The following is a 26,484-nucleotide window of genomic DNA, read 5'->3' as shown; positions in this document are numbered from 1 at the left end:
AATGTTACCATGTCAGATCAAATCCTTTGAGTTGATACAGTCATTATTAGCTGATTTGTCTTAGAGAAATAAACACAAATGAACGCAACAATGCATAGCCTAATTGAATAGACAAATGTCACAGTCTGATGTGATTTGAATGAGTTTGGGGGGAAAAAAAATTGCAAATTGAGCATTTTCCTTTTTCGCAGAAACTGAGCTGTGGAATTATCTTTAAATGTCACCGTGACTGTATCTTGACACTCCGATAAGGAGAATAAGATAGTGCATGTTTTGCCAAGCCCCCTCACAAGACCAGAGCTATAAAAGAAGCTCAAGCGCGTTGAAGTAATTCAGTGCGTTTCCTCCGATACCACTGTGCCTTCCTGCTCTCCAGTAGCCAACATGGACTTGTCCAAAAACGCAACAGAGAGACCAGAGCCTTTCAAGGCGGAAGTTAAAGGTTAATATGGGTTATTTTAATGTTCTAAAGGTAGTTGATGCACAAACCCCAGGATGATGGAGTAAAGGTTTATGTCTTAATTTTAAACAGGGACGATTCCAAATTGGCTGCAAGGAACTCTGCTGCGTAACGGACCTGGGATTTTTTCTGTGGGGGAATCCAGCTATGATCACTGGTTTGACGGGATGTCCTTAATGACCAGCTTCTCATTCAAGGATGGTTCGTTGAGCAATGGAGCTATTATTATTATTATTATTATTATTATTATTATTATTATTATTATTATTATTATTATTATTATTATTATTATTATTATTATTATTAATTATTATTATTATTATTAATTATCATTATTATTATTATTATTACTTTAAATCTTGTGCTCTGCTTTAAATTTAAAAATCTTCTCTCTCTCTCTCTCTCTCTCTCTCTCTCTGCCCTTTCAGGAGAGATGACCCATAGGAGCAGATTCCTTAGAAGTGACACCTACAACTCTAACATGAGTGCAAACAGAATAGTGGTGTCTGAAATGGGGACAATGGCATATCCAGACCCAAGCAAAAACTTTATTGTTAAGTAAGAGCATTTTTTGTTTGTTTTATTTATTATTACTACTATTATTGTTATTATATTGATCATTCTGTGTTTTTGCTCTGTAATTTCCTATAACAAAGCTCTGTTTAGGCTGCTGTGCTCTAATGACAATAATCATAAACAATTGGTATCCGTGAGACTACGACTTTATTTAAATTCTTTGACGTTGTTCTGAAAGGTAAAACCATTGAAAGTTTTGCACTTCATAAAAGTGACACGCCCTTATTCTTCAGGGCGATCACTTTCCTGAACCACACGGTGCCAGATTTTACCGACAATGGTTCTAGCAACATCATAAAATACGGAGATGACTATTATGCCACTTCTGAAACCAACTACATCCGCAAAATTGATCCGGTTACCCTTGAGACTCATGACAAGGTAACCCTACAGGGTCCTCTTTCTTGTGAAAATTGCAGTAAGTGAAACATTTTCAACTAATGTTGTTGTTTTTGGATCATTAAGGTAGATTACATGAAGTACCTGCCAGTTAATCTGGCTACACCTCATCCGCACTATGACAAAGAAGGCAATGCCTACAACATTGGAATTTCGATAGCAGAGAAGGGAAAGACCAAATACATCCTGTTCAAAGTCCCCGCTGTTTCACCCAAAGGTAGGTTCATCTTCTCACAACAGAGACCTCGGGGACTTCTCTCTCCTTTCAGATTTGCTACTTATTTCTTATCAGCTTCACAATGTAGGCATGTAAAACGTGTTATGTTACAGTCAACCTTTATTACACTCTAGTCTAGTCTTGTCAAGTCAAGCCGAAGTTTATTTATATAGCAAACTGAAAACTGAAAAGAACAACAGCAGACCAAAGGGTATGAAATTGCCAGTAGCAGTTAAATATAAAGCACAAAAAAACAATATAACAATAAAATATATATAGATAAAACAAGTAATAAACAAAATACATTTGTAACTAACATGATGAATGCAAAATATTACTCTCTAGAGGGGCTAAAAACAAGAAAGAAAACGATCAATAATGATTTGCTGCTGCTGCAGAATTATGTCCGAAAGGGTTGACATAGGTATTTGTCCATCAATGATTGGCTAGCATGTGATAACCTCTTAGAGTTAGAGGTTAAATGACGATAGAGGAATAGGGATAAGGAGAAAGCAGTACAAACAATTCCAACTGAGGTCCAAACAATAATATAATGTGAACCTGGGTTAAGATTGAGCGTTTTGTTTAAAACATCCACCATGACCAATGCCAAGTACAGCTCAAAACTTTTGTGAAAAGAATATTTCTCTTGCCTCATTTTGTTCTTGGACTTTGGAAATTATGTATAAACAATTTTCTTGGTCACACATATTAAAAATATGAATATGTAAATTCTGGGAAAAGTCATCTGAGTATTTGTTGTCCTGGACAATGAGCACATCCAGTCCTAATGTTATCAGTTCAAAGGTCTTCATCAACGTGAGTGTAAAAGTGCAATTGGATTGCCAAATGGATATACAACTTTCACTGTTTGGTAGGTAGGCACCAATGATTCTGAATGACGTAGCGATGTAGAATGCTATATGCTGTCACAAGATGTACATGTACATACATTTTATTTACATAGCACATTCCTAAAATACTTCAAGAAAGAAAAAATAAGAATAATTATCAGTTTTTTGAAGTTTGTTCAAGATTATATTTAAAAATTTTAAACTAACAGAAGTATTTTAAAGTTTATTCTGTGCGCATTAGGGCAGCAGTGTAAGGTATGAGGACTAGGATGATGTGTTCTATTTTCCTAGTTTTAATGAGGATGTGAGCAGCAGCATTCTGGATCATCTGAAGCTGGTTAAGTGACGTTTAAGGTACACCTATGATGACGCTCCTAAAGTAACCAATTCAATTAAAGATAAAAGAATGGAGGATTTTTTTTTCAAGATCTTGCTGGGACATTAGTTCTTTAATCCCTAAAATGTTCTTCAGGTGATAGAAGGCTGACTTTGTAGCTGACTTTGTAGCTGTCTTTGTGCGTGTCTGAAAGCTCAGGTCTGAGTTCTTTTATCCAAGTGAAAAAATTCATAACCCATCCATTCATTGACTAGTTCTATGCAACTACACAACACTTGAAAAGAAGCGACAGGAGAGATGAGTTTATTATTTGAATTAAATAACAAGGAACTTTGAGCGAAAAGTGGTGTGATTGTAAAATAGACAGGGCAAAAGTGGGATTGATTATCAATAAACATTCACACATGGAAAACATATTTATTGAACTTCCTTTATATTGAATGATGAATTATTCCAAATGCAATCAATTGTTGTAAAATTATCAACTGGCTAAGATAATGGGTCCAGGTGTCCATCAGAACCAAACTCAGGTTCAAATAAATCAAATGAGGCCCTACAGAATAAAAGGATTCGTCAGATGACATAAGTTTGTCTCCTCAGCTAAACACAATTATTAAATGTGTTTGTCTCATTTTAGACAAAGGCAAGACTGTTCCTGCTCTGAAGAATGTGGAGACGATTTCCACTGTTTCCTGCCGGTCTCTTTTCTCACCGAGCTACTGCCACAGCATTGGCTTCACAGACAATTACATCATCTTTGTCGAGCAGCCTTTCAAGTTGGACATCCTCAAGATGGCCACTGCCTACATGAGGGGAGTCAACTGGGCGAGCTGCATGAAGTTCTACCCTGATGAAAATGTAAGGAGTCACTGCAGTTTTGCGGCCTGCATTCTGTTCATATATTTCTCTTAGAGCAAAGTTAAAAAAAGAAAGTTGCTTTTTCTGCTCACATTACAAACCTTGGAAAAAGTGGGAGCGTATAAGTACGATCCAAACTTTTTCTTAACATCTTCTTCTTTCTGCATCAGACTCTGGTCCACTTGATCGACAAGAGAACTGGCAAAGAGGTTGAAATGAAATTCAACACTGGACCAATGGTCATTTATCATCATGTGAATGCCTTCGAAGATGAAGACCATGTGGTGTTTGATGTCATCGCCTACAATGACAGCAAGCTTTACGACATGTTCTACCTGAAAAACCTAAAAGACGATGCTAGTTCTCAAAGCAGCGAGTACTCCAAACCAAGTTTCAGAAGATTCGCACTTCCTGTCAAGTCGGACAAGGTACGGTGTGAAAATAAATCTTGAATTTTAAGCTGTAGCTTTAAAATGGCTTGAGATTTCTTACAGTCTGGGCTGTTCTTCGATTTTGCAGGGCGTTAAGGTTGGACAGAATCTTGTGAAACTCAATTACACAACAGCTAGTGCTGTAAAGGAGAAAGAGGGCAAATACACATGCCAGTCTGAGGTGCTCTGTGAAGGTAAAGCCAACACCCTGTCATACAGTGCTTTGTAGAAGTACTTGTACTGTACTCTTATGCATTGGTTTATGTCATAATGTCCCTGCTGAAGAAAGATATTCCCAAAACATTCTATGACTACAGATGGACTCTTTCAACCAGGTCATTTCTGATAAAAATTGGTAGCACTTGACATTATTTTTTAATTAAAGAGAGCTGAATAAAAAAATAAAAAATTAAAGGTTTGCCACAGTTATTGCGTTTTCATTTTTAATAAAACAACAATTGACACTTTTGCTACCTTGTATTTCTCAATGTCAGCCACATAAAATAAAAGTCATGTTTTCACATTGCAATATGACAAAATGTGAAAACATCCAAGGGTTTTGGATACCTTGGAGAAGCCCTATGAATGGACACTCAAACAACATCTAATCGTAATAGTATTTCTTAACTAGTTTGTGAGTTTTGTCACTGATTTGCTTTACAATCCATTCAGTGTTTACATGACCCATTTTCACATGCCAGCCACACTTGGCCTGTTTCTGCTGCAGCACTTTATCTTCCCTGCCCATGTCTTCCAAGAGACCTCCTAAATTCACCTGTTTATTTATTTTGTCTGTACTTTGGAATCTGAGTAAGCTTTGTCCCTGTGCTAAGTTTATCTCTTAGTTTACTCAGCCTAAATCTGCCTTTAGCGAGTAAAAATTTGTTTGGCTTTCTCACATAAACATTGGTTCATGTTTACGTGAACCAATCCTGCTTATTGAAGCTTCTAATAAGTACCATGCTATTATTTTCTTCCTTTCCAGATTTTGAATTACCCAGGATCAATTATGATTTTAATGGGAAGAAGTACAAGTTTGTCTATGGGAACATTGCAGACCAATCTGCATTATCAAAACAGGTAAATTTCCTTCCTTCCTTCTTTTTTTTTTTTTTGATTTGGATGTTGTGAAGTTCAACTTGTAGGAACTTCTGGGTTTCATATTTCTTATGGCATACTAGGTTCTCAAGAGCGTTGTGTTCCTTGCAGAATGTTTCACAACATATGTTTTAAAGTTTTTGGGAAACACGCTCTTCCTGTCAACACTGTTCTATTGATGCAGAAAGGAAATTGCAGTTTTTAAAGTACAACTACCTGCTAGGAGAAGCAGGAGAAGGGCATCACAATGTCCTTAACGCTTTGATGTCCGCAGACCTTGTTCGTACAAAAGAAATTATAATAGGTCCACTGGGCCCAGTTGTACATTAAGACACAATGAAAAGTGGAATAACAACCTCGATGTACGGAATTAGATGGCGTGAGATGACGACACCTACAAAACACGGATATATCAGCTGTTATCACCATTCAGTCAGATAAGAGTTAAAGGTAAAGCTGACTGTGAACCTGAAGACCTCTCCGCTTTAGTATCTGGAAGTTCGAAATATAGTCATCATGCGGTGGGGGGTTTATTTCAGGGTATTTGTGTTGTACTGAGATAGAAATGTCTCCCAGTTCATCGTATTTCAACATCATGAAAGCCGTCCGAGTCAGCAAAGAATCACAAAGAGTCACGAGTTTCCTTCTGCAAAAAAAAGAATCCCGATTGACTGGAATGGGTGCTTATATGATTGATAAAAGTCCTCCAACATGTTTAATTCACAAATAACATGTTCAAGACAAAGATGGAGGGAAATCTTTAAAGAGAAGCTATTAGGAACAGAAAAAGCTACATTTTGACAAAGTGAACATTAAAACATGTAGTTATATAATATCCTTGAACATAAGTGATTCAGTAAAGAGTGATGTTGCATTCTTCAAAGACATTAAGCTGTACTAGAAATGTATATGTGAATCCAACTTGTGGTTGATGAGTCAGCAGGGTGTAACATTCAGTCATACACAGTTTATTATTAGAAAAAAAGCTAACAAGTATTCAAAAGTATTCATATTTTGCAAGTTCTTACATTTTTTGTAATATTAAAAGTACTCAAGTTTGTGGTATAACACACTACACAGTTGTGTGGTGCATAATTGGAATGTTTCACAAGTTTCAAGCTTCTAAACAAATAGAAATCTGAAAAATGTGCCATGCATATATCGCAGAATGTGGAGGAGAACCTTTCTCTGCATCTAGAGCCGCAAGTCTTTTGGGGAACAGAGTGATGCTGCTACCCCAATTTTACGTTAGCTAACAGAACACCAGCACCCCTCCCAACCCCACTAGGGACAAGGGTGTTAGAAAATGGATGGATGGATGGAAAAAGTACCAATTCATAACATGTAATCTGATGGCACTTTACAAAAACTTTAACTTTTACTTTTATCCAATCATACATTTATTCCAATCGATCCTAATAGTTAAAAGGTGCAGTCAAGCTCAGTTCCTTATTTAAATTGGTTTAAAAAGTTTTTCTAAGGAAGCGCAATAGATTGTAATGAGTAATGAACTTGCAGCAATTCCTTGTATAGAGCATGCATGCAGCGTCAGTATAGAGGAAATCCTCCCGTTTAAGACTAAAACTACAGCTCCCAAGATCTATTATTGCCCATATAAGTTTTCACTGGTAAAAGTTGCTTCAAATGCTTGTTAATGTTTTTGTTTGTTTGTTTGTTTGTTTTTTAATCTCCATTAGGTTGCAAAGTTTGACACAGAGACAAAGACTATGCTATACTGGAATGAAGAAAACTGCTGGCCATCAGAGCCGATTTTTGTTCCCAGACCAAATGGAGAGTCAGAGGACGATGGTGAGTGTTTGGATAAGCAAAAGTAAACCTGGGCGTTAACAGCAGTCTGCTCTGGATTGTGTGCTCTTAATCTGTGCACATACAAAGACGTGGCAAAAACAGACATCTTTTTGTCACTTTACTACTTTGTTAATTGGCATGAATGTAAATTCTAACTCTAATTTGCAGGAGTGGTCCTGTCGTCTGTCATCAACACCAATCCAGGCCAGTCTGGTTTCCTTGTGATCCTCGACGGAAAAACATTCAAGGAAGTTGCCAGGGCGTATGTCAACGGTGACCTCTATAAGGACATGCATGGAATTTTTATTCCAAAAGGGAACTAATCAACATGCAACATGTTTGAAGTTTACTACAGCCCTCCTCAGCCATATGCATTTGTCTGACTTTGCATAACCACACACCATTGTTTATCTTACTTCCCCTGTTACCATGACAGCTTATGTGCTGAGTTAAACTGTATCTACATATAGTAAGCTTGTGAAATTATATTCTCGTGCAATATTATATTATTTCTGTTTTAGGGATAAATATATGTTCGCCTTGAGCACATGCATGTGTGTATGTATCATTGTTATTGAATGTTTACATATTACTCCATTAAAGACCAATGTAAACACTAAGTTTGGAGTTGTACCACTCATTCTATTACCATGCAGAGAGATAAGACAGGAACAAGTAAAGGTGATTTTTTTTTACAGCCAATCAGAGACCTTGTAATGTTACTATTATCGCTTACAGCACAAACATGTCAATCGTTTTGAAGGTTTTATCCAAACAAGGATAGGACCATAACAGGTAAGGCTAAAATCTTATGGAGATCTACAGAGACTGCTTTAAGACAAAATGCTGGAGAGCTGAGCAAAAAAGGAAGCACACCCAGTTAACTGTTCATGACAACATGCAGAAGCAACAATTTAAACTAAAAAGCAGTGAAATGAAGCCAGGTAGGAGCGATTATCTAAATATTTCTCAGACTTGATACCAGAGCAATCCTGAACTCCCTTTTTTCTCCTTCTTATAAATTAGTGGTCTCCTCCTTCTACGTCATAAGGAATCAGCTGTCAACTCAATCTTTCAACATGTATGTAACTTTCTTTCAAAACATAATTAATGCCATAAAACTAGCCTTTATAGCAATTGCATTTTCACAGAATTACTTTTGATGATGGGCTTTTCAATCATTGACCTGGAAATTCTGGCCAACGTCATATTACATTCCACAAAAAGCTAATTGGCCAGTCCTTAAAAATCAGTTAAATTATTATCTTTGATCGATCATTCCAATCGGTCTGGCGTTCAGGCTGGACACAGACCTACTTCTTCTGAAAGTGCTGAGGTTGAGTCAAGATTTAGGCAGACTCACTCTTCTAGTACTATTGCATATAATCCTTGAAGTTAGCAGTTGAGCATGCGGTTTTATCAAAGCTAATCAGCTTGCCCTCACTGATGCAGTTTTACAATGGCAGAGGTTATTTTTTTTATTGAGCTGATACCCACTCTCTCAGAACGCTTCCCAGTAATTACCTGCCGGGTTCTCCAAGGATCAAAACTAGGCCCTGTTCTGTTTAACATTTACATATCCCCTCTGGCAAATGTAAATAAAGAAAATAGAACCTTAGTGCACAATGGTATGCAGATGACATGTAATTATTCTTATCTGTAAATGTTCCTGGGTTAGAAAAGTGTTTGCTACTCCATATTTAATAGATTAGAATATGTTTAGGATATGTTTTTGATGAGGGTTTTTTATCAGATACATGTGGCAAATGGAAAGAATTTATACAGTCCCTTTCTAGTCATGTTCATCACTCAACGTACTTAACAAAACATACATTCACCCATTTTCCCCTAGAACAACACTGATATACCTGTGTCCACCCATCATTGCGTTAGCCCACTAGTCCATCACAGAACACCAAAATAATACAAAAGAATTAAAAATATATATAGTTAAAACACCTCATCAGGCATCATGTGTTGCATGTGTTTTATTTTTGACTCGTCATGCTTCAACACAGCTATAAGTGAACATAATCTCATAATTCCTAGAGTCTCTAAACCGTTTGTGTCATATGACTCTTTATTAGTGAAGAATAGCTCTAGCTGACCACCAGAGGGAAGCAGTGACCATGTCATTTCTCTGCACCCAAACTTCTCCTCCAGTCATTATGTCACACATCATAACTTAAAAGTGTCAAAGCTGCTGCAAGTAAACTGAAAATATTTCAAAACCGTGAAATGCCTTTTCCGTGGTGTGCCTGAGTTCCTGAAGACAGTTTTGTAGAAAAATCAACATGGGTGACATCAGTCACCGACATTGCAACAGTTTTGGTCATTAAAACAAACTACACCTGAGTTGCTGTACGGTACAAACATTTTTTTTTTATCCACAAATATTCTGAATAATACCTCAAATTTAAAGAGGAAAAAAAAAATCAGATACCATAATACCACTGAATGAAAGAATTTCACAGCATCAATTTTACCAAGACATTTTTTGTGAACGCATATTCATGTGTTTGATTTAGTTATACAAGGCAAAAATACCTTTATAGTATGAAAGTTATTTTACTGTGAAAAGGTTTATGAGCAGAGAATACAGGCCCAAGAGTCATCTCATCAAAAGTAAATTAATTAATTAATTATAATCCACTCATGGTTAGAGCTGTATGCAATCAGTAGTGCAATTCCTAACAACAACCAAGCAGCAAATATCCGTTATACTCCTGGGGCTGCACAAGATCACACATTAAATTTGAAACAAGGTAACATACAAAAATGATTAGAATATATTGCATGGCAGTGTGTTACTGTATGGAGATCGTAAATGTGAAGAATGTGGATTTCAGAGGGAAATTTGTTCGTCACAGACAGCGAAAGGCATGACGGTAAGAAAAATTTTAGTCCAGAGCGTTTCATCTTCCAAATGTAATTGCAAAACTAATAAAAAACATATTAACAGTTCATTACTTATTAGTGCAAAATATTAAATTTTTAAGTGATGAAATGTAAGCTGCATTACAAAATCCATCACATGGCAGAAAACCATAACTTCATGTGCAGATCTTGAAGAAAAGGTGTTGAAATATTTGAAAAAACAAACACATGACCTCTAATCTGCACGTTGCCTCAGAAGCAGTATAGACCTAAGACTCAACGTTCCAGGGGTTAACAGTGTGTTATCTAATCATCAGTTGAATCAGCTGCGTCTGAGATTACCTAAGGCAGATGGACAAATAGAAAGTCAACAAAGCCAATTAGCTAAACTAGGTCTATGGTCCAGAGGGGGGAAAAAAGAAAACATGCAGAAAATTATTGAGCGCAAAGGAAACAGCTGACAGGAGACATGAAGAGCGGGTTCATGTGTGCAGTACTTGCAAGATTACCTTTTACCTTTTCCTCGGATTGTTTCAGAGAAATGAGTGCTGGTTGAGTAAAGGCAGAAAAAGGGGAAGGTAAACATGCTTAGACTTACTGGCAACTCTTTAAGAATTTGCCTCAAAAAATCCTTAGAGGACATTTTTCATTTTGGCGTCTGTTGCCTTCCTTTCTCCACACCTAGGAATTGTAAAAACACGTTGATTTTAGTTGCTCGCATCATGCTACGCTCACAGTCGGCCTAGATCCTAGATCACCAAACGCAGCAAGAAAACTTTGTTCTGCTGGGACGATGGCAGTAGAGGGTTTTCTTGAGTTTCTCTCTTGGTTGCAAACAGTGAGTTGAAAGCTGGAGAATCCTGGGACTATTCTAGACCCCTCAAGTCCATGCTTGGTCCCTATTTCAATTTAGGAGTCTTCAGCTTTAGTCTCCTCTTCTTTCGCTGAATCGTCCTGGCCTTTCTCTGCGTCCACTTCCTCATCCCCTTACAGACAGAAACAGGGACGGTTAGACAAGACGTTTCACGAGTGGGGCACCTTTTCATTCCCATTACATTTCAGGGCCATCTTTTTCCTAGAGAAGGTAGTAGGTTGATGGAGGTGAGGTGAAGTCAAAATGTGGGAATTTTTATTTGCTCTCAACACTCCGCTTTGAAATAAAGTAGCTATGCACAGATGCAGCACTGAAAATCTAATATTTGGCTTCATCACAGACAAAACAGTCAGATAAATCCTTGGGTACCATTGCTTACACTGCGGGGAGGGCACAGGGTGGACATGTGGATAGTTTTTGAACGCACAGGCTTGAATCTTGTATCAGATACTTGCCTTCCTTTCGTATTTAACATAGAAAGTAACAAAATACTGCACAATTCTTCAATACCAGTCCAAATTGAATTCTTAGGTCTCACCAGATTTGTTGATGTTAAACTGCGCCAGAGTTTGGGACAGGTCAGCGGCCCCCTGCGCTCCTGGGCCTCCTGAGATCTCGTGGATGGCGTTCCTGCGGCCGGATCGTCGAGAAGCGATGAAGTCCTCGTAAGTGGCCTCCACATCCGTCATCGCTGGCACGCTTCACCATAGCATTGCCTTTTTACACACACACACACACACACACAAACAAACCTAATGCTAGCTCCAGGCACACATGGGTGTAAACATGTGCAGTATTTAGGCAGGATGTCGAAACTCGGAGAGGTCTTGGAGGTTTTTGGCGAGTAAACGTGTGTGAGGAGGACACATCAGAAGAAAGAGAGACACTCTCCAGACGCTCATTCAATATATCCCTCCCTCCCCTCTTATTTCACAACCTAATCCCTGATTAATCTATTTTAATCTCAGTTCAGGGTACAGGCAACTCTACAGAAATGAAGAGGTTTACTGTGGTGGGGAATTCTGAGGAGAAATTAAAGAGAGACCTTACTAAACCAATGCAGAGCTCAACTAAAAACGTTCAGTCAAAGGAGTAATTAACGAGGAGTCAACTTGCACACTGGAGTCCATTGAAAGCTGCATAGCACTGAGATGTAGGTTAAATCTCTCTGTTGACATTCCAGCTCTCTGTATCAACCCAGCTGGATGAGGCTGTCCTTTAGCAATAATCAGGCTCAGGCTTTGTTTTCCCTTCTCTGTGTCTTCAAATCTGTCAATCGCAGATTTCTTTTGACTGTGCCAAACAGAAAATCCTTCTTAAGAAGAATAAAAGAAAAAAACAACAACTTTGCAAACTAGAACCACAATAAAATAAATTTATGATTTGTTTGCATTTACTCACAAAAAGAGAAATTTCAGAAATTAAAACTAGTGCACAAATGAGTCCCGCCTCCAGATCAATCCATGCGCAGCAATAGCCGCAAAGGCGTTGACTGACCAACGCAATATTTGAATGTCTCATCTGTCATGAGCCGAGCACACTCCCATTCAGCTGTCATTCTCAACATGGTGTCAAAATCGGCAAAACCCAACAGCTGCTGTGCGTGCCCAACAGACAGACTGAACACAGGGAAAGGGGAGACACTACAGACAGCATGCAGGAATGTGGACAGTCAAATCATGGATGATTATAACCTAATTTGTTGGTCCTGACCTTTCAGAGTCTTTTGCCCTCACTCCAAAAAGAAAAATTAATATCCCGTTACATTAAAAATTAGTAGCATATTCACACATCTGCTATGTATCTATAATGTTAGTTGACACTTTAAGGCTGGCCTGAACACAAATGTAGCTCCAAACTAATGATCAAAGCACAGCAAAACACAAGAGTCAAGATGGTCTCTCTGCCTTCTGTAGTCCTGACAAAATCTGCTGATCTGTCTTTGAAACCATTTCATTTGCTGTGCTGCCAAACACTGATAGCATTAGTAAAGAGGAGAGCTAATGAAATGGAGACCCAGAATAACTTTCGCCACAGAGGCTAGTCTTATATAGAGTTTCCTGCTGGGGTCTTTGGAGCCCAAAGACTCCAAGAGACATTTAATGTTCACACAGAAAATTTGAAGAAAGTGCTTTTGTTCTTTGCTCACAAGTTTATCAAAACCCCACTAAGTTGTGTTTTATTCATTTATTGTTACACTTACAAGGATACTATGATTTGAGCTACAGATGAACAAATTTGTTTAGATTTCTTTTAAAAAAAAAAAAAAACTCTTTTGGTGAAGGATTTGACAGCCACTAAGGCTGTGCTGTCCTGGGAAATGAACTGTAACACACTTCCACAAACACCACTGTGTGAAAATAAATCTCAAGTAGCCGTGACATCTTTCTAAACAGGCCTGTAAGCTCATCCAGTCCATTCCCCCTATTGCTAAGGATTCTGCTTTGGACTTGAGGGCAAGAGCAAATGACAAAGTCACAGAAATCACCCAATTACCAAACTTTCTATCCAGCTTTTACCTTCCACAACACTTTACCTCATGTGCTATTTTTTCATTATTATTATTTGTATTTTTTAGCAAATTATGTCAATAAAATAGGACTGATGTGACAATAAAGTGGGAATTCAGTGTTGCAGTTATAGCCATAAAGTCAGATGCGCAAACAATTAACCAGGCAGGTGGACAATAGTCTGACCTCCAAGTGGGAATTCAGCCCCATTCAACTTTGATCCTGTCAGATCATTTATATTTATGACAATACTTTCCCAGATTAATATTTTGTCTCTTTTTCAGTTGGAACTAACATTATCTAAATTTGTAACGCACAATATTATTTAATGCTTTCATTCAGTAAAACTCTATACATCTTACTCAGAAAAAATAAAAATAAAAAGATTGCGAATCATTGTTGTGCTTGTTATTTAATGTTCTAAACAATAAAACAAAACGTACAGTGAGGGTTAATAAATATGTGCTACTATAAATACCGCGGCACAATCTTGAGTCTCCAGCTGATTTCAATGAAATAATAGAACCGCCATCTGCCTCTCTGTCGCTGATGACAAAGACCCCAATCAGGCAGAGGCAGGTCAGTGTCACACAAACGGCATGCAAACTCGTTCTGCGTGCGATTCCTCCGTGTGCACCCTGTGCATCGTGTGATCCCTGTCGTGATTAGAAATGTACCTGTCTGGGCTAAACAGATTCCGAATGTTCGCAAGGGTCAGTCACTCCAGCCTGAGTCCGGGTACCTCGGTTCATCTACAAGAGTTTGTGGCGTGAAGCTGAAAAAAAAGACTAATTTTATTTCCGGGCTTTTGTTTCAAAATAAAATCCAAAACAAACTTGTGTTTGTGGATCACGTTATTTGTGCAAAAATGTAAGCGAAGGCACGGAAGCTATGCCATATTTAGATACAACAATAAAATAAAAAACAGGCAGCTAAAAGCAAAGTCCCAAACTGTGTAAGGCTGCTTTAAGACTCTTCCACAGGCAACTTTTGAAACGAGTGATATAGCTCTCTGCTCAGGGTGCCATCTTGTAAGGGGGCAGCCCCAACACTTCTAAAACATTGTTGCTTTTTCCTCATTAAATTTTCCGTCAGTTTTTGTGATTTCCGGTGAACGGGGTCTGGGTGCCCCCAGGGTGTTGTATATTATGGAAGCACCGTAAAATGGGGGCTGACTATGGAGTTGGCAGGTGATTCCAGACAGCAACACTCTTTTAGATAATATGCTCAACAAACATTCTGGAAAAAAAAAAAAAAACTCATAGTGAGATTCATGATTTTGTGATTCTACTTTTGAAATCCCCTCCAAAATATTTTTTTGATTCTGTTTCTTGGCTTTTAAACAGCTTTACACTAGCGCAAGCATCAAAACCACAATATATTTGCTGTTCAAACTGGGACTGAATTATTTTCCAGTACTTACAGATTCTTTGACGTGCCTTTCCCACTCAGCTCCTCCAGACCAGCGGCAGCAGCAATTAGGAAACACCTGGTGGAACTGTGAATCTGCTGAGCTTAAATACAAACTACTTCTCACCCCAAGACTCCTACGAAAGGTTGTAAACAGCTTTTGTTGTGATTAAGGTGGTGTATCAGAAAGAGTATCAGAACGAGCCAGTACTTCTTAAAGAAAGAAGCCAATTTCATGGCATCAAATTGCAATTTCTTCTAAGTCATGCTTGATACCTAAAGCATTTTTAAACAACAAAAAAGGTAACAGTTACTTCTTTTTCTTTTTTAGGTTTTAACGACACCTTTTATCCAACAATATTACACTACTTCCTTTTTTATTCATGGTTCAGAATCAAGAGGCTGTAGAGATTTTCTTAATGGCTAGAAACGTAGAATAATATTTTTTAAGAACAACAGCAACAAAAAAAAAAAAAAAAAAAAAAAAACGAACAAAAGAGAATATATTGCTTTCGGTATTTGAATTAAAAGTACAAGAAAGTCAAAGTCTGGCGGCCACTAGCAATAGTTGTTTGTTTACATAGAAAAATGTCAGTATCTGTGTGAAATAGAGGACAGAGAGAACAGCCAGTTTTAGAACAGTGGTCTTATTGTAATGAACGGAGATGCATCCTTTCAATTCTGTGCTTTCTCATAGCAGCTGTTTGTGAAGCCCTTCTTTCAGAAGACACATGTTCCCCATCTGGCAAACTGTGAACTCCCAAGTGTTTGCCCTGAGCCAAATGTTTGACCCAGCATATGTCAGCAGGACAACACTGATTCTCTGGGAATTAAAGCAATGTTACATAATATATTATTGGCACAATATATGTCAGTTCAGGCTATTTGTATACCTCTGTTTCACAACAAGTGATATTCCATTGGAAGACAAACAGGGATTCACAGTCGCAACAAGCAACAGTCTCAGTAGTATTTCATTAATTACAAAGTACCAGCACCTTTTATTAACTAATGTAGAAAAACAGACACACAAACACACACATATATTATTTCTCTGCCATTGACAATGTTTGATTTTGGTAAAAGTAAGAAGAAATATATGCTTGATTCCCATGTACTAACAGGCCACTTGACCAATTCATTTTTTGAAATAAATGAATAAATAAAGACTCTGAGGTCATAATTCCTTCCACGCCCCATCTGTTGTAGCGCTAACGCAAAGCGGTGCTTGGGTTTTCTATTGGTTGTACCTGATGTAATAACCAATAGAAAACGCTGATGTTAAAATGTCAGTCGCTGTTTATAGCCAAAGATAAGTCCTGTCAAGATAGTTATTCTACAAGCCCTTGGTTGGCTAAACATTATTATTATTATTATTATTATTATTATTATTATTATTATTATTATTATTATTATTATTATTATTATTATTATTATTATTATTATTATTATTATTATTATTATTATTATTATTATTATTATTATTATTATTATTATTATTTATAGTACTGGAGCATGGAGTTACAGAACAAACTAAATGGAAAAGTAAAAAAAAACAAAAAAACAAAACAATATATACACAAACGTTGTAATTGGTCGTTGTAAAAAAAAAAAAAAATTAAACTTACTGTTCTGTTATTTATTAGTTAATTACTTTATTTATTTGTTTCGCTAAAATTTTGTTTTCTCCATAAATTCTTGGCTGTTTCGGTCATTTTTGCGAAACCGGAAATGATACGGAGGGATTGCTCTTTATTGCCCAGACTACGTCGGGCCGTTTGGTGTCAACGGCAGAAGCATCAGACAAGAGAATAACCTAATAATGGAAGAATTTCAAGGTAAAGTAAATAGATGTCCCTTTCCTCCTTTATGTGTTTTTTGTGTGTGTGCCAAAGTCGAACTTGCAGCATCTCAGCGTTACACATTCAGAATTACTATTTAAAATGTCACTGCTGCGTTTGCTTTACCGTTTGTTTTTTTTGACAGCGACCTCTTTTGTTTGGGATTTAGCCCAAGTACAGCTAAGGTAATGTTAGGATAAAAATGAAGCTAACTGCTAACTAGGTGGGTGTGATTTATCGCCACAAAAGTGGCCCTGTGTTAGCTTTACTGCTATGATGGAAAATTTTAATGAATGAACTGGACTGGGGCGTCGTCAAAAATGCATTTCATTGAACAAAAAAGAATCATTATTCTCTGTGTCGTTTTGAATTGGTTTGTTATTCATGGCATTTTTAAAAAAAGTACAATACGTCTTGTTAAGAGCACAATATTAGATTGTGGTTATATTATCATGCAAACTCAAATCGTCCCAACGCAATACTTGAGGCCAAAAGCCAGTATTAACCAGACAATTGCAAGTTAAGCGTCTTTCCACGTCTAAAGGCAAAGAGTTAGCATTGTTTCATTTGTTTATCTGGTCTTCTTGCAGATAGTCACACTCCTGGTGAGGAACTGTCTCAGTGCAAAACCTGTGCAAGATTTTTTTTCCCCAGTGTCCTGGTAAATAAAACATCTTTCTTCCAAATACTTCGTAAGATTTGTATTGATTCGGTGTCGTAAAAGTGATGATGGTTTGGAAGATAATGGTGTGGTTTTATCCCAGCTAAACCTTGTCAAGAGGGCTTTAGGCCCTTCAAACATTGAAAGTTTTGAAGTTGCTAGGCAATCACATTTTCTTCTGAGTCTGTCAGATGACCGACTCAGTGGTATTTTTTTTATTTTTACCAAAATACTGACAGACTCAGTATTTTGGTTTAAAAAAAACAAAGCTTTTATAGAGAGCGTACGGGTTTTAGGGAAGCAGTATGATAGACTCACATTTGATTTATAATCTTTGCATCAGAAAAGCAGATCAATTGACATTTCCACTGACTTGCTTTAAATTATCAAAATAATTGTTCAACGTGTTCAGGTTTCGTAGGGATATTGTATAGGAACCATGTTTTCATTAACGTATTTATCTTTCCTCCAATAGGAGAAACATGCTAGAATTTGCCAAAAGGCAGCGGTTAAAAGAAGAAAAGTTTTCGATTCGAGCCGGCAGAGAGCTGAGGGCACAGACATCCCCATACTAAAACCGTTAAAACCAGTGGTAAGTCGTGAGATGAAGGGCATAGCATTCCAACAGTGAAGATGGTCCAGCCTTTTTTTTTTATTTTTATTTTTTATTTTAGCAAATGCATTTGTGGCCCTTTTTAATCAAGCTATGGACAAAAATTGCTGTGTGGAAAAATGTGTTGCTCCTAGTTAATGACACAATGTGTTAATGGTGGATAAACAACTCACCGTTACAGGAGAACAATTTTTCCAATGTTTTGATGAACTTGATGTAACATAACAGAGAGAAAGGAGGAGACTGTGAGCAGTTTGTGCACAAGTTTTAATATCATAAGTGTATGCCTCTAGGCAGAGATTTTTTTTCTCTCAAATGTATCATTTTTTGACGGAGGATATCTGCATTTTTTTTTTTGTCAGAAATTTGTGTAATTATTCTATAAATGTTTATGTTTTCTGGTGGGAATTTACTCCCTAGTGATCACATAATTATAATTTTTTTCTATCTACACTGGCGCTAATACTCTTGTCGTATATCATGTTAAAACTTGTTCTCTGTACTGGATCAGTGCTGGAGCCCAGTACTAAATTAATTGTTAGAATATTCTCAGCATTCTGATCTTTAGTTTGATGAACAACCTGTACATAAATCTTTGCGTTTATTTTCAAATGTAAAACATTGTCAATTGTATTTCAGTCACAAACCTCAGCTGCCTCACGGAAAGTAAGTTCACTTGCTTTACTTTTGTTTTGTTTTGTTTTCGCCTTCCTTTTCATATACAGTTGTTTTGCTTTTGCTCACACTTTCTGGCATTCTGAATACTCACATATACCCTTGGAGCAAATGGTAGTTGAAAGCATGTCAACTCATATTTGTGATGTCGGTATAACGAGAAAAATCAGTGGATTTTGTCGTTTCAGTTTTTGAACTCTATGTGTAAGGAAGTCTTGTGCTGTGACTCTTAATGCTAATGTCTTCTGCTTGCAACTTTGCAGTCCCTTCAGACTTGTCAAATAACAGGGATTTCTCTCAATAGCTTCCTTACAAATTTTAATTTGTTCTCTGTCGTGCCTTATAGTTTCTAATGAGGTCAATCTGAGTTGCATAAACTCTTGCGCTTGATCTAAAATTGACTCGGGAATCTGTTTGTCTTCTCAATGCTGTCTAGCTTTCACCTCGCATCTTCAATGTGGCTTCTGGTTCATCGGTATTAACAGGACAAACTTTAGTTAAATAGACACATCACTGGCGCTTTGAAAAGTCTTGAGAAATAATAAAAGAAAAGAAAAACATATTTTGAAAGTTGCATTGAAAAGTGCAGAAAAATAAGGAGGGCTTCAAATATCGATTATTTTAGTAATCAGTTATTCAGATGAGGGATCAGTTAATTAGGATAAAGAAACTGGCACATTATGCAGGTTTTTATTGAACCTCTAAAGCTGTATTTTAAATAAAATATTAGAAGTGCATTCTAACAGATGGACATAATGCAGTTGAACAGTGCAGCTGTAGGAGGAGATAGGAAGTCAGGCCAACCCAGACAGAGTGCACTGAACTATTTCTGTCATAGATTATTAGCTTTAGATAACACTTGTTCTGCAGCTATAAAGTTTTGAAATTTTTTTTTTATAAATCTTAGTTCACTAAGAAACAAGTCTGATGTATTTATTGCTCATATTAACTGAATCAAAACAGTGGTGGAAATCCCAGGCTTAAAAGATTTCAGATAAACAAGAACTTTGGAAATCAGGGCTGCGTAGAAATAACTTCTGTGTCATGTTCTAAACTGTGACTACAGAGAAGTACCGATCAAAAGTCAAAATCTATGCTAACTATATTGTTTCCCGCCAGGCCGAACCTCCGAAGAAGCCCTCCAACTGGCGCAAGAAACACGAGGACTTCATCGCCTCCATTCGAGCTGCCAAGGCCGCCACTCTGGCAATGAGGGAGGGGGCGCCTCTACCCCCGCCTCCTCCTCCGACTTACGATCCAGGTAACAAACAGGTGGATTGATATATATATATATGTATATATATATATATACATATATATATATATATATATATATATATATATATATATGTATATATATATATATACATATATATATATATATACATACACATTTTTTTTTTTTCATTGGGGAAAAAAAGAAGAAGAAAAAAGTACACATCATGTAGCCTATGTACCAAACCTGCTTTGTAGATTACATCCAGTGCCCTTACTGTCAGCGGAGGTTCAATGAGAATGCCGCTGACAGACACATCAATTTCTGCCGGGAGCAAGCCGCCCGCATGCCCAATAAAAGCAAGCTGGTAGATGCCAAGAAGACTCCGCTTCGCACACAGGTACACACACGCACAACAGCAACCAAATCAGTCTGCGCATGCCACTCGTCTTTCTGGTAGAAGGTTTGTCTGGCGTAGTCAGATGTTAAACACAGAAACTTCATGAAAAGATTCTTCTGTGAACCCCCCACCATCCTCCTAAAAAAAACAAAAAAAAAAACCTGCTATGCTACTACTAATAAACTAACTTTTAGCTAAGGGAGCAAGAATCCAGGAAGTGCACATGTCACTTTGCAATTCAACCGTAAGGAAGACATAAGATCTGCTGTACCTTGGAACGACTTGTGAAATGAAATGACCTGGCGGTAGTGTGATGTTCTTGTCTTGCATAACATGTGTCTATTATCCTGACTGGTGATTTGATAAAGGGTTACTACAGCTGGACACATTCTCAAGTGTCAGTTGATTCATTCAAATGTTATGAAAGAAGAATCAAAAGGACAAGAGTGAAAATCCTGTTGTTGCTCGATTGATTCTTTTTATGTTTTATTTCTTTAAAAGATTTTTTTCTGGCACTAGATCATGAAAGGGAATGGGTAAAGAGACAAGTGGGGAAGGCGCGCAGCAAAGCTTTCAGAGCTGGGAATTGAACCACAGGTCGCTACGTTAGGGACTAATAGCTTCCGTTCATGTGGCGCCCGCTCTACGCTTACACACACGTTCATTTTTACCTAGTGAAGCAGTGTGTGTGTTTTTTCCCTCTAAAGATGAAGAGGGAAAAAACAGGCAGAGGTTTTGCAAGATTTCTAGATTTCTCTAAAATCTAGAGATGTTCTGGTTTGGCTTCCTTTTTGAATTATACAGATTTTTTTTCCCGCTGATTTCATCATTTTATTTTTTACCATCACATATGTTAGAAAAAAAATTCTGCTTCAAGCTCTTTGATGGCGATAGCAGTTTTGAATTCTTATCTAAATTTATGGATCAAAGCATATGTCCCCAACCTCTATCTGATTTATTCGGAACTTTAAATAAAAAAAAGCACATCAAAGTGCTCGATGTTTGCTGACGGATGGCAAGTGGTGCAAATAAATTTTATTTTTGCAGCATTTTCAGAATACCAAAAAGATATTTTATGCCTTTTTAAATTGAACAATTGATTGGTACGTTTCCTTGTTTTTGTTTTAAAAATGTATTGCTAGTATACATCTCATCATTAAAGGTTTTATGCTTCTTTTCAACTCTGATTCCAAAATTTTAAATTCCTTAAAAAAAAAATACCACTTCAAAATCAAATCAGTAAGATTGAACATGAGGCTGTTCCTGGTACAGAGCTAAACTCCACTGATACACTTCAGCCATTCTATTTTTCATGACTGCCACTGCATGTTGAAACGTTCCCATATGAAATTCCTGGCCAAATGCTTGTTGATTTTATGTTGTCATGCCTCCGTTCTGTCCTCAGTTTAAGCCTCCTGGTCCTGTAAAGAAAACAACCCCTCCTGGCACATCAGCACTTCCCTCAACTTCTTCTCGTGTCCCCCAGAAACCCCTGGGACAGTCCACTGGTAAGCCAGCACAGCTTTGTTCATCTGTAATCATAAGCTGCTGTATTTACAGTCAACAAATGTGTGTGTTTGTAGCGTATTTTATAGTAGAGTTACTTGCCTAAAAGCTAATGTTTTTCCCCTTGTTGTGACTTCCATTAGTGGAAAATAAGAGATTGTTTGTGGCTCTCTGAAGAAAAACAACCCTATTTTTATTTTTTTGTTTGTTTTTATGCATGATTCTAGTTCCTTAAATTTCTCAGAGGGGTGTTACTCTGTCACATTTTTCCTTGTGATTCATTGGGTATGTAGAGCTTGTAAAATAAACTTGTTCTCGTTTCGCCGTTGTAGCTCAGGTATGAGCTTAGCATGAGAGACGGAAATGATTAAGATAAAAAAAACAGAAGCCAGTTTATGCAAGGTGGGATTGTGTGTGTGTGGGATTATGCTAATGTAATAAAAATAAGAACATTTTCTTTAAGATTATTTACACATCTTTACCAGAATGCCATTAAATATACATTATATATCACTTCCATTGGCTTCTCCTAGTAGAAGAAAATATATTGTTGATGGAAAACTAAAGTATATTATAAAACAGGAGTTGGATTTGAAACATTTTAAAATGTCAAACAGTGATCAAACCATTGCCAGCAGGAACTGCTTCACAATGCTCTACACACACATCCATTCAGAAAAAACAGCTCTATTCAGATGTATGCCTTAAGTTTACTATGTGATTCACAGATACACATGCAAATATTCACCCTGTCATATTAATCATGTCCTTTTTTTCCCCCCCCTTATCATTTCACTCACTTAAGTAAGCCCGTCAGGTAAGACGAACTCAGCAGCCCCAGTGAAGAGGAATATCTCTGGAATCCCAAGCCCACCTTCAGGGTGAGTCTGTTAACTCACACACTTCACTCTAGAGGGCACTGATAAACTGGCTCTGACTCCCCTAATATTTAGATTGACTTTGTTGACATATTTAGTGACTTTTCAGAGAAGAAAAAAAAAAAAAAAAAGACAATGTTGGTCAAAATTGGCAGGTTGGGGATTTTAGTGATTGGCCAGAAAACCTCAGTCGGTGCGCCTCCAATCCATCAAAATGCATTTAGGTGATGCTCGTTTGTCAGAAATAACCTCTTGATCAATACCATATTTTCATTAGCTATTAGTGAAAAATCATAATTACCAGAGATAAAGGCTTGAAAACAAACATCATCAGTCGCATCTTTATAAGGTGTTTCAGCTTCACACACGGTTTACCAGAACGTATTGCTCAGATCATTTTTGTTTGGATGAAGGTTTGAGTAAAATATTTGGACGTTAAAACATTGATGAGCGACTTGTAATTAGATTAGACTCTTAGAGATTTCAGTTTACTGTTTGTTCATTTGTTTCTCTTTTAAGTGTGTCTGTGCAGGAATACTTCACTTTCCATTATAAACTTGTCAATGGAGGGGGGAAAAAAAGCACAATAACTAAAATGTAATCATTACATAAGAGCATATTATCTTACTTTCAAATGTATAGTTCATTGAAATAGTATTCTCGTGAAGACATATAATCCAGACTGGACTAGTCAAATAAATGTGGAAATGTAGGATATTTTGTAACTCCAATTGTTTTAGGCCAGAATTAGTTCGGATAGATGTCTTGTAGTACAGATCAGTGTCTCCAGATCCAGTCCTCACTGTCATCTGCTTTTGTTGTCGTTCTCTCTCAGTGTGGGAAATAAGGCCAAAGGTGTAAGCCCAGGCTACGGAGGTGTGAAGAACTCTCAGTTTGGAATAGGAGCCAACAAAAAGAAAGCTGACACCAACATGTCTGGGTAAATTACCTCCAGTTTTTCAGGTCATTGGGAGAAGTACTTTCCGATCTTCACCTCCCTCTTGTGGTGTTTCTGGTGAATTGCATCCATCTTAAAATCCAGCAGCTACAAATTTATGATTTTTTTTCTTTTTTGCCCTGCTTTTTATTATTATTTTTCTTTTTAATTAAATGTCACTTGTTGCTTTTTTTTTCCAGTATTCTACTTCTGCAGGTCTCCAGTTATTAATACGTTTGTAACTTTCTGCTTTTCAGGAATGACGTCAACATCAGTAACGGCAGCATGAAGAGCAAGTTCTGCCACGGCTGTGGCGCCAAGTACCCCGTTGACTCTGCTAATTTCTGCTGTGAATGTGGGATTCGGAGGATGTGCATCTGACGGAGGTCAAAAGCCGGTGAAGGAACTGGAAAGTAGGGATGCGTCTGTGCTTAGTTAGCAGAGAAGAATATCACCAAAGTTAATAAAGACCAAGAACAGATTTTCCATCTGACACACATTGTTGCTGGTTTCCTGTTAGCTGAGGGGCATGGCTAAGATAAAAGCTATACTGCTCTATGCGACAATTTAGCAGTGATATTCCTCAGTATGTTGCTGAATTATTTTCTTTGAGCGGTCTTAATAGCAAACTGTAAAGTTTTAAATATCTTAAACCTCTTAACTGTCAAGAGGACACTGTTGTCCTTGTGAACCAATTGTCTAAAGTGTAAAGGTTTTTGGTGACAGTTAAGAGGTTAATGCATGTCGGCTCCTTTCCTAGGAAAAAAACCCATCCAAATCATCTTACCTTCCTTCTCGCTACTTCCTATGTAAGTATCAAAAACAAAGTTACTGCCGCGGGATTAGCAAGTGTGCAGAAATCCGCACCCATAAGTGTGCAGTAAAACTGGGAAGAGAGTGTTTGGTGAAGCTTGGCTGGGATTGCTACTGAGTTTCTCTCCCGTCCTAAAGCGCATTCAGTCAGCCTTCTCTTCTCAAACAGAAGGTTTTCATATTAAAGTGCAATATAATGGACTACTGAGGGAACACAATGTGGTTTTTACATTTAACACCAGGTTGGAACTTTTCTCTTACCGCCCTGTTTAGACAGAAATCACTCCCTATAGAAACCAGTTTTTAAAGCTGTCACTTTACAGGCAACATGTCCCGTAACCCTACTGCTACTGGCAAATGTAGTTTTTATTCTGTCCTTTCTTCCCCCCCCTATTTTATAAAGTGAAATTTATTTATTTTCTTAATCCATTTAATTTATGTTGAATGATCTGAGATATGATTCACAGAATAATTTTTTTTCAAGTGTAATTGTTATTTTTTGTTTCTTATGGATTCATTATTCAACACATTACGAATTGTAGAATCACAACTACAGTGGCACTAGATTGTATATTTCCGTGGGACTTGTCGGCACTTGTACAAGTTCTCCCTGTCCTTTCTGTTCGTAAGTCATTTTCTACTCCTAGCAATGATCTGGTTTGTTTTCTTTTCCAAACAAGATTTAAAAACTAACATGTCACAGAAGGAGAAATATTTAAGCTGAGCAAAAAGTTGGATTTCTTGCGTTAAAAGCATTTAACCTCTCTATGGTTGTGCACTTAATGTCATGTATGTCAACCACATAAAATAAACTTCTTTGAAGACACCAGTGATTCATTTCTGACTTGCATAAGAAAGTTGAAGCCTAAAGGGATGTCATAGAAGGTGCAATAGAGTCATAGGTGCAAAGTAAGATCTTTAATTATAAATATAGATGGGGAAACCCATGCAATGTCATAAACAACAAATATACTTCACTTGTTTAAAAACAGGCCTTTTAAGCACAAGGTAGAAATCAGCAGCACTGGAAGTAGTATATGAGAAAAAGAGCAAAGGCTGCATGTTTCAACTTTTTTCTTTTTTTGTTACAAGTCTGGTTGTTGAGCATAGCTGGCTTTTTTTTCCCTTTTTTTTTTGTATGATAAAAGTAACATTAATCAACACCGACCGAAAGTTGTGGGAAAGGCATCTTCGATGTCTCCCACGTAAGTAATAAGGCCTGTGAACTGAGCTCAGCCATCTGTGTCAGGATATGCTTTTAATATATCAATCATTCCGAGCGACTAATGAACACATTGTCACTAAACGATGGCAACGGCAACGATGACTTGACACACAGCCTAAAACAACCAGCGTCAGATAACCAAGATAACAAAAATATGTCCGGACTAGTCGGGTCATTCTTTTTCCGAAGTGAAAGCAAAACTGCATTTGAGCACCATAACGTTTCCAGTTTATATTTCAGGAGTCATTTCTGAGTGCGAGTAAAAACCAGAGCATTTTTTTTTTTTCTTTTTTTTTTTTTTACTTAGTCTTTGGAAATAGATTTCTTCACTAATCACCTCTTCAAACACTGGCTACATGCTTTCCGAAGGCCTTTTTTGTTTGTCTGAAGTGAATTCCTCTTTGTAGCAGTAGAGCTATACAGCATACAGCTCCTCCATGTAGCGTGGGAGAGTCCAGTCTGCTTCCTTCTGCTAAGTGAGTTGTTTCTCTGTAGCTTGGAAACTGATCTCAAGAGTCAGTAGTCGTCCAACACCCAAAGCAGCTGCAAGATGGATATACCGATACTTTACAGGAAAGCTTATATTAGCTGGAAGCTTTTTCTTGCATAATCCGAAATGACAGCACAGTTCAGACAAACTGGCAGCACATTAAGTTTTTTGTTTTTGTTTTTTTTTTTTCTGTTTGGTTTCATGCTGTGGTTCAGCTTAGTTTCGAGCATCCGCAAACTTAGAGTTCAGCCTCTGGTAGCATACAGTCATGGAAGACAGCATTGCTTTAGCTTTGCAAAGTTTTTTCCTCTTCTTCTTCTCCTGGTTTCTTGGAATCCTCTGTCGCTGTGACCTCACACTGCGGTCTTTTGTCTGTCAAATAAAGACAGACATACTAATTAGTGTTGAGTCAAATAGTTATGACTATTAGTTATAGCTACCATTTAGAAATATCTGCATTTTAGGAATAGGTTGAAGCTCAGATCTGGTTTTAGGTTGCAGTATTGTATTTCTATGCAT

The 26,484-nt window shown here is 37.3% G+C and overlaps 3 protein-coding genes across 6 annotated transcripts; 2 read left to right on the top strand and 1 right to left on the bottom strand.

Annotated features, from left to right (window-relative positions):
* Positions 1-240: 240 nt before the first annotated feature.
* Positions 241-7,659, top strand: bco1 (beta-carotene oxygenase 1). Its single transcript, XM_044104823.1, has 11 exons — positions 241-442; positions 533-661; positions 889-1,018; positions 1,270-1,417; positions 1,502-1,652; positions 3,481-3,701; positions 3,872-4,129; positions 4,221-4,326; positions 5,118-5,212; positions 6,928-7,039; positions 7,208-7,659. The coding sequence occupies exons 1-11, from the start codon at positions 385-387 to the stop codon at positions 7,360-7,362; spliced, it is 1,563 nt and encodes a 520-aa protein (XP_043960758.1). The 5' UTR covers positions 241-384; the 3' UTR covers positions 7,363-7,659.
* Positions 7,660-9,012: 1,353 nt separating this feature from the next.
* pkia (cAMP-dependent protein kinase inhibitor alpha) lies at positions 9,013-14,788 on the bottom strand. Of its 3 annotated transcripts, none has more exons than XM_044104821.1 (4): positions 14,724-14,788; positions 13,978-14,075; positions 11,329-11,548; positions 9,013-10,902 (listed from the first exon to the last, which is right to left on the bottom strand). In XM_044104821.1, exons 3-4 carry the CDS (start codon positions 11,477-11,479, stop codon positions 10,826-10,828), a joined length of 228 nt encoding a protein of 75 aa, XP_043960756.1. In that variant the 5' UTR covers positions 11,480-11,548; positions 13,978-14,075; positions 14,724-14,788; the 3' UTR covers positions 9,013-10,825. The 3 variants fall into 3 exon arrangements, with proteins under 3 accessions (XP_043960756.1, XP_043960755.1, XP_043960757.1); XM_044104820.1 differs by having other exon boundaries at positions 11,329-11,506; positions 14,724-14,786; XM_044104822.1 differs by lacking the exon at positions 13,978-14,075 and having other exon boundaries at positions 11,329-11,506; positions 14,724-14,785.
* Positions 14,789-16,431: 1,643 nt separating this feature from the next.
* zc2hc1a (zinc finger, C2HC-type containing 1A) lies at positions 16,432-25,076 on the top strand. Of its 2 annotated transcripts, XM_044104817.1 has the most exons (10): positions 16,432-16,548; positions 17,142-17,212; positions 17,688-17,804; positions 18,465-18,491; positions 19,620-19,761; positions 19,974-20,116; positions 21,522-21,624; positions 22,428-22,503; positions 23,336-23,440; positions 23,695-25,076. In XM_044104817.1, the coding sequence occupies exons 1-10, from the start codon at positions 16,533-16,535 to the stop codon at positions 23,816-23,818; spliced, it is 924 nt and encodes a 307-aa protein (XP_043960752.1). In that variant the 5' UTR covers positions 16,432-16,532; the 3' UTR covers positions 23,819-25,076. The 2 variants fall into 2 exon arrangements, with proteins under 2 accessions (XP_043960752.1, XP_043960753.1); XM_044104818.1 differs by lacking the exon at positions 18,465-18,491.
* The last annotated feature ends 1,408 nt before the right edge of the window (positions 25,077-26,484 follow it).

The sequence above is a fragment of the Gambusia affinis genome, linkage group LG21, assembly GCF_019740435.1.
Source record: "Gambusia affinis linkage group LG21, SWU_Gaff_1.0, whole genome shotgun sequence".
Classification (NCBI taxonomy): Eukaryota; Metazoa; Chordata; class Actinopteri; order Cyprinodontiformes; family Poeciliidae; genus Gambusia; species Gambusia affinis.
The sequence above is the reverse complement of the archived record's forward strand: the minus strand, read 5'-3'. Positions and strand labels throughout refer to the sequence as shown.

What these genes read in the sequence shown, in the direction of transcription:
- bco1 (XM_044104823.1), top strand. Translation starts at nt 385, where the DNA reads ATGGACTTGTCCAAAAACGCAACAGAGAGACCAGAGCCTTTCAAGGCG. An exon ending in AGCAAAAACTTTATTGTTAA is followed by an intron (nt 1,019 to 1,269) that starts GTAAGAGCATTT and finishes CTTATTCTTCAG; the next exon opens with GGCGATCACTTTCCTGAACC. An exon ending in TGGAGAGTCAGAGGACGATG is followed by an intron (nt 7,040 to 7,207) that starts GTGAGTGTTTGG and finishes TCTAATTTGCAG; the next exon opens with GAGTGGTCCTGTCGTCTGTC.
- pkia (XM_044104821.1), bottom strand. Translation starts at nt 11,479, where the DNA reads ATGACGGATGTGGAGGCCACTTACGAGGACTTCATCGCTTCTCGACGA. An exon ending in GTTTAACATCAACAAATCTG is followed by an intron (nt 10,903 to 11,328) that starts GTGAGACCTAAG and finishes TCTGTCTGTAAG; the next exon opens with GGGATGAGGAAGTGGACGCA.
- zc2hc1a (XM_044104817.1), top strand. An exon ending in TTTTTTTCCCCAGTGTCCTG is followed by an intron (nt 17,213 to 17,687) that starts GTAAATAAAACA and finishes TTCCTCCAATAG; the next exon opens with GAGAAACATGCTAGAATTTG. An exon ending in TAAAACCGTTAAAACCAGTG is followed by an intron (nt 17,805 to 18,464) that starts GTAAGTCGTGAG and finishes ATTGTATTTCAG; the next exon opens with TCACAAACCTCAGCTGCCTC.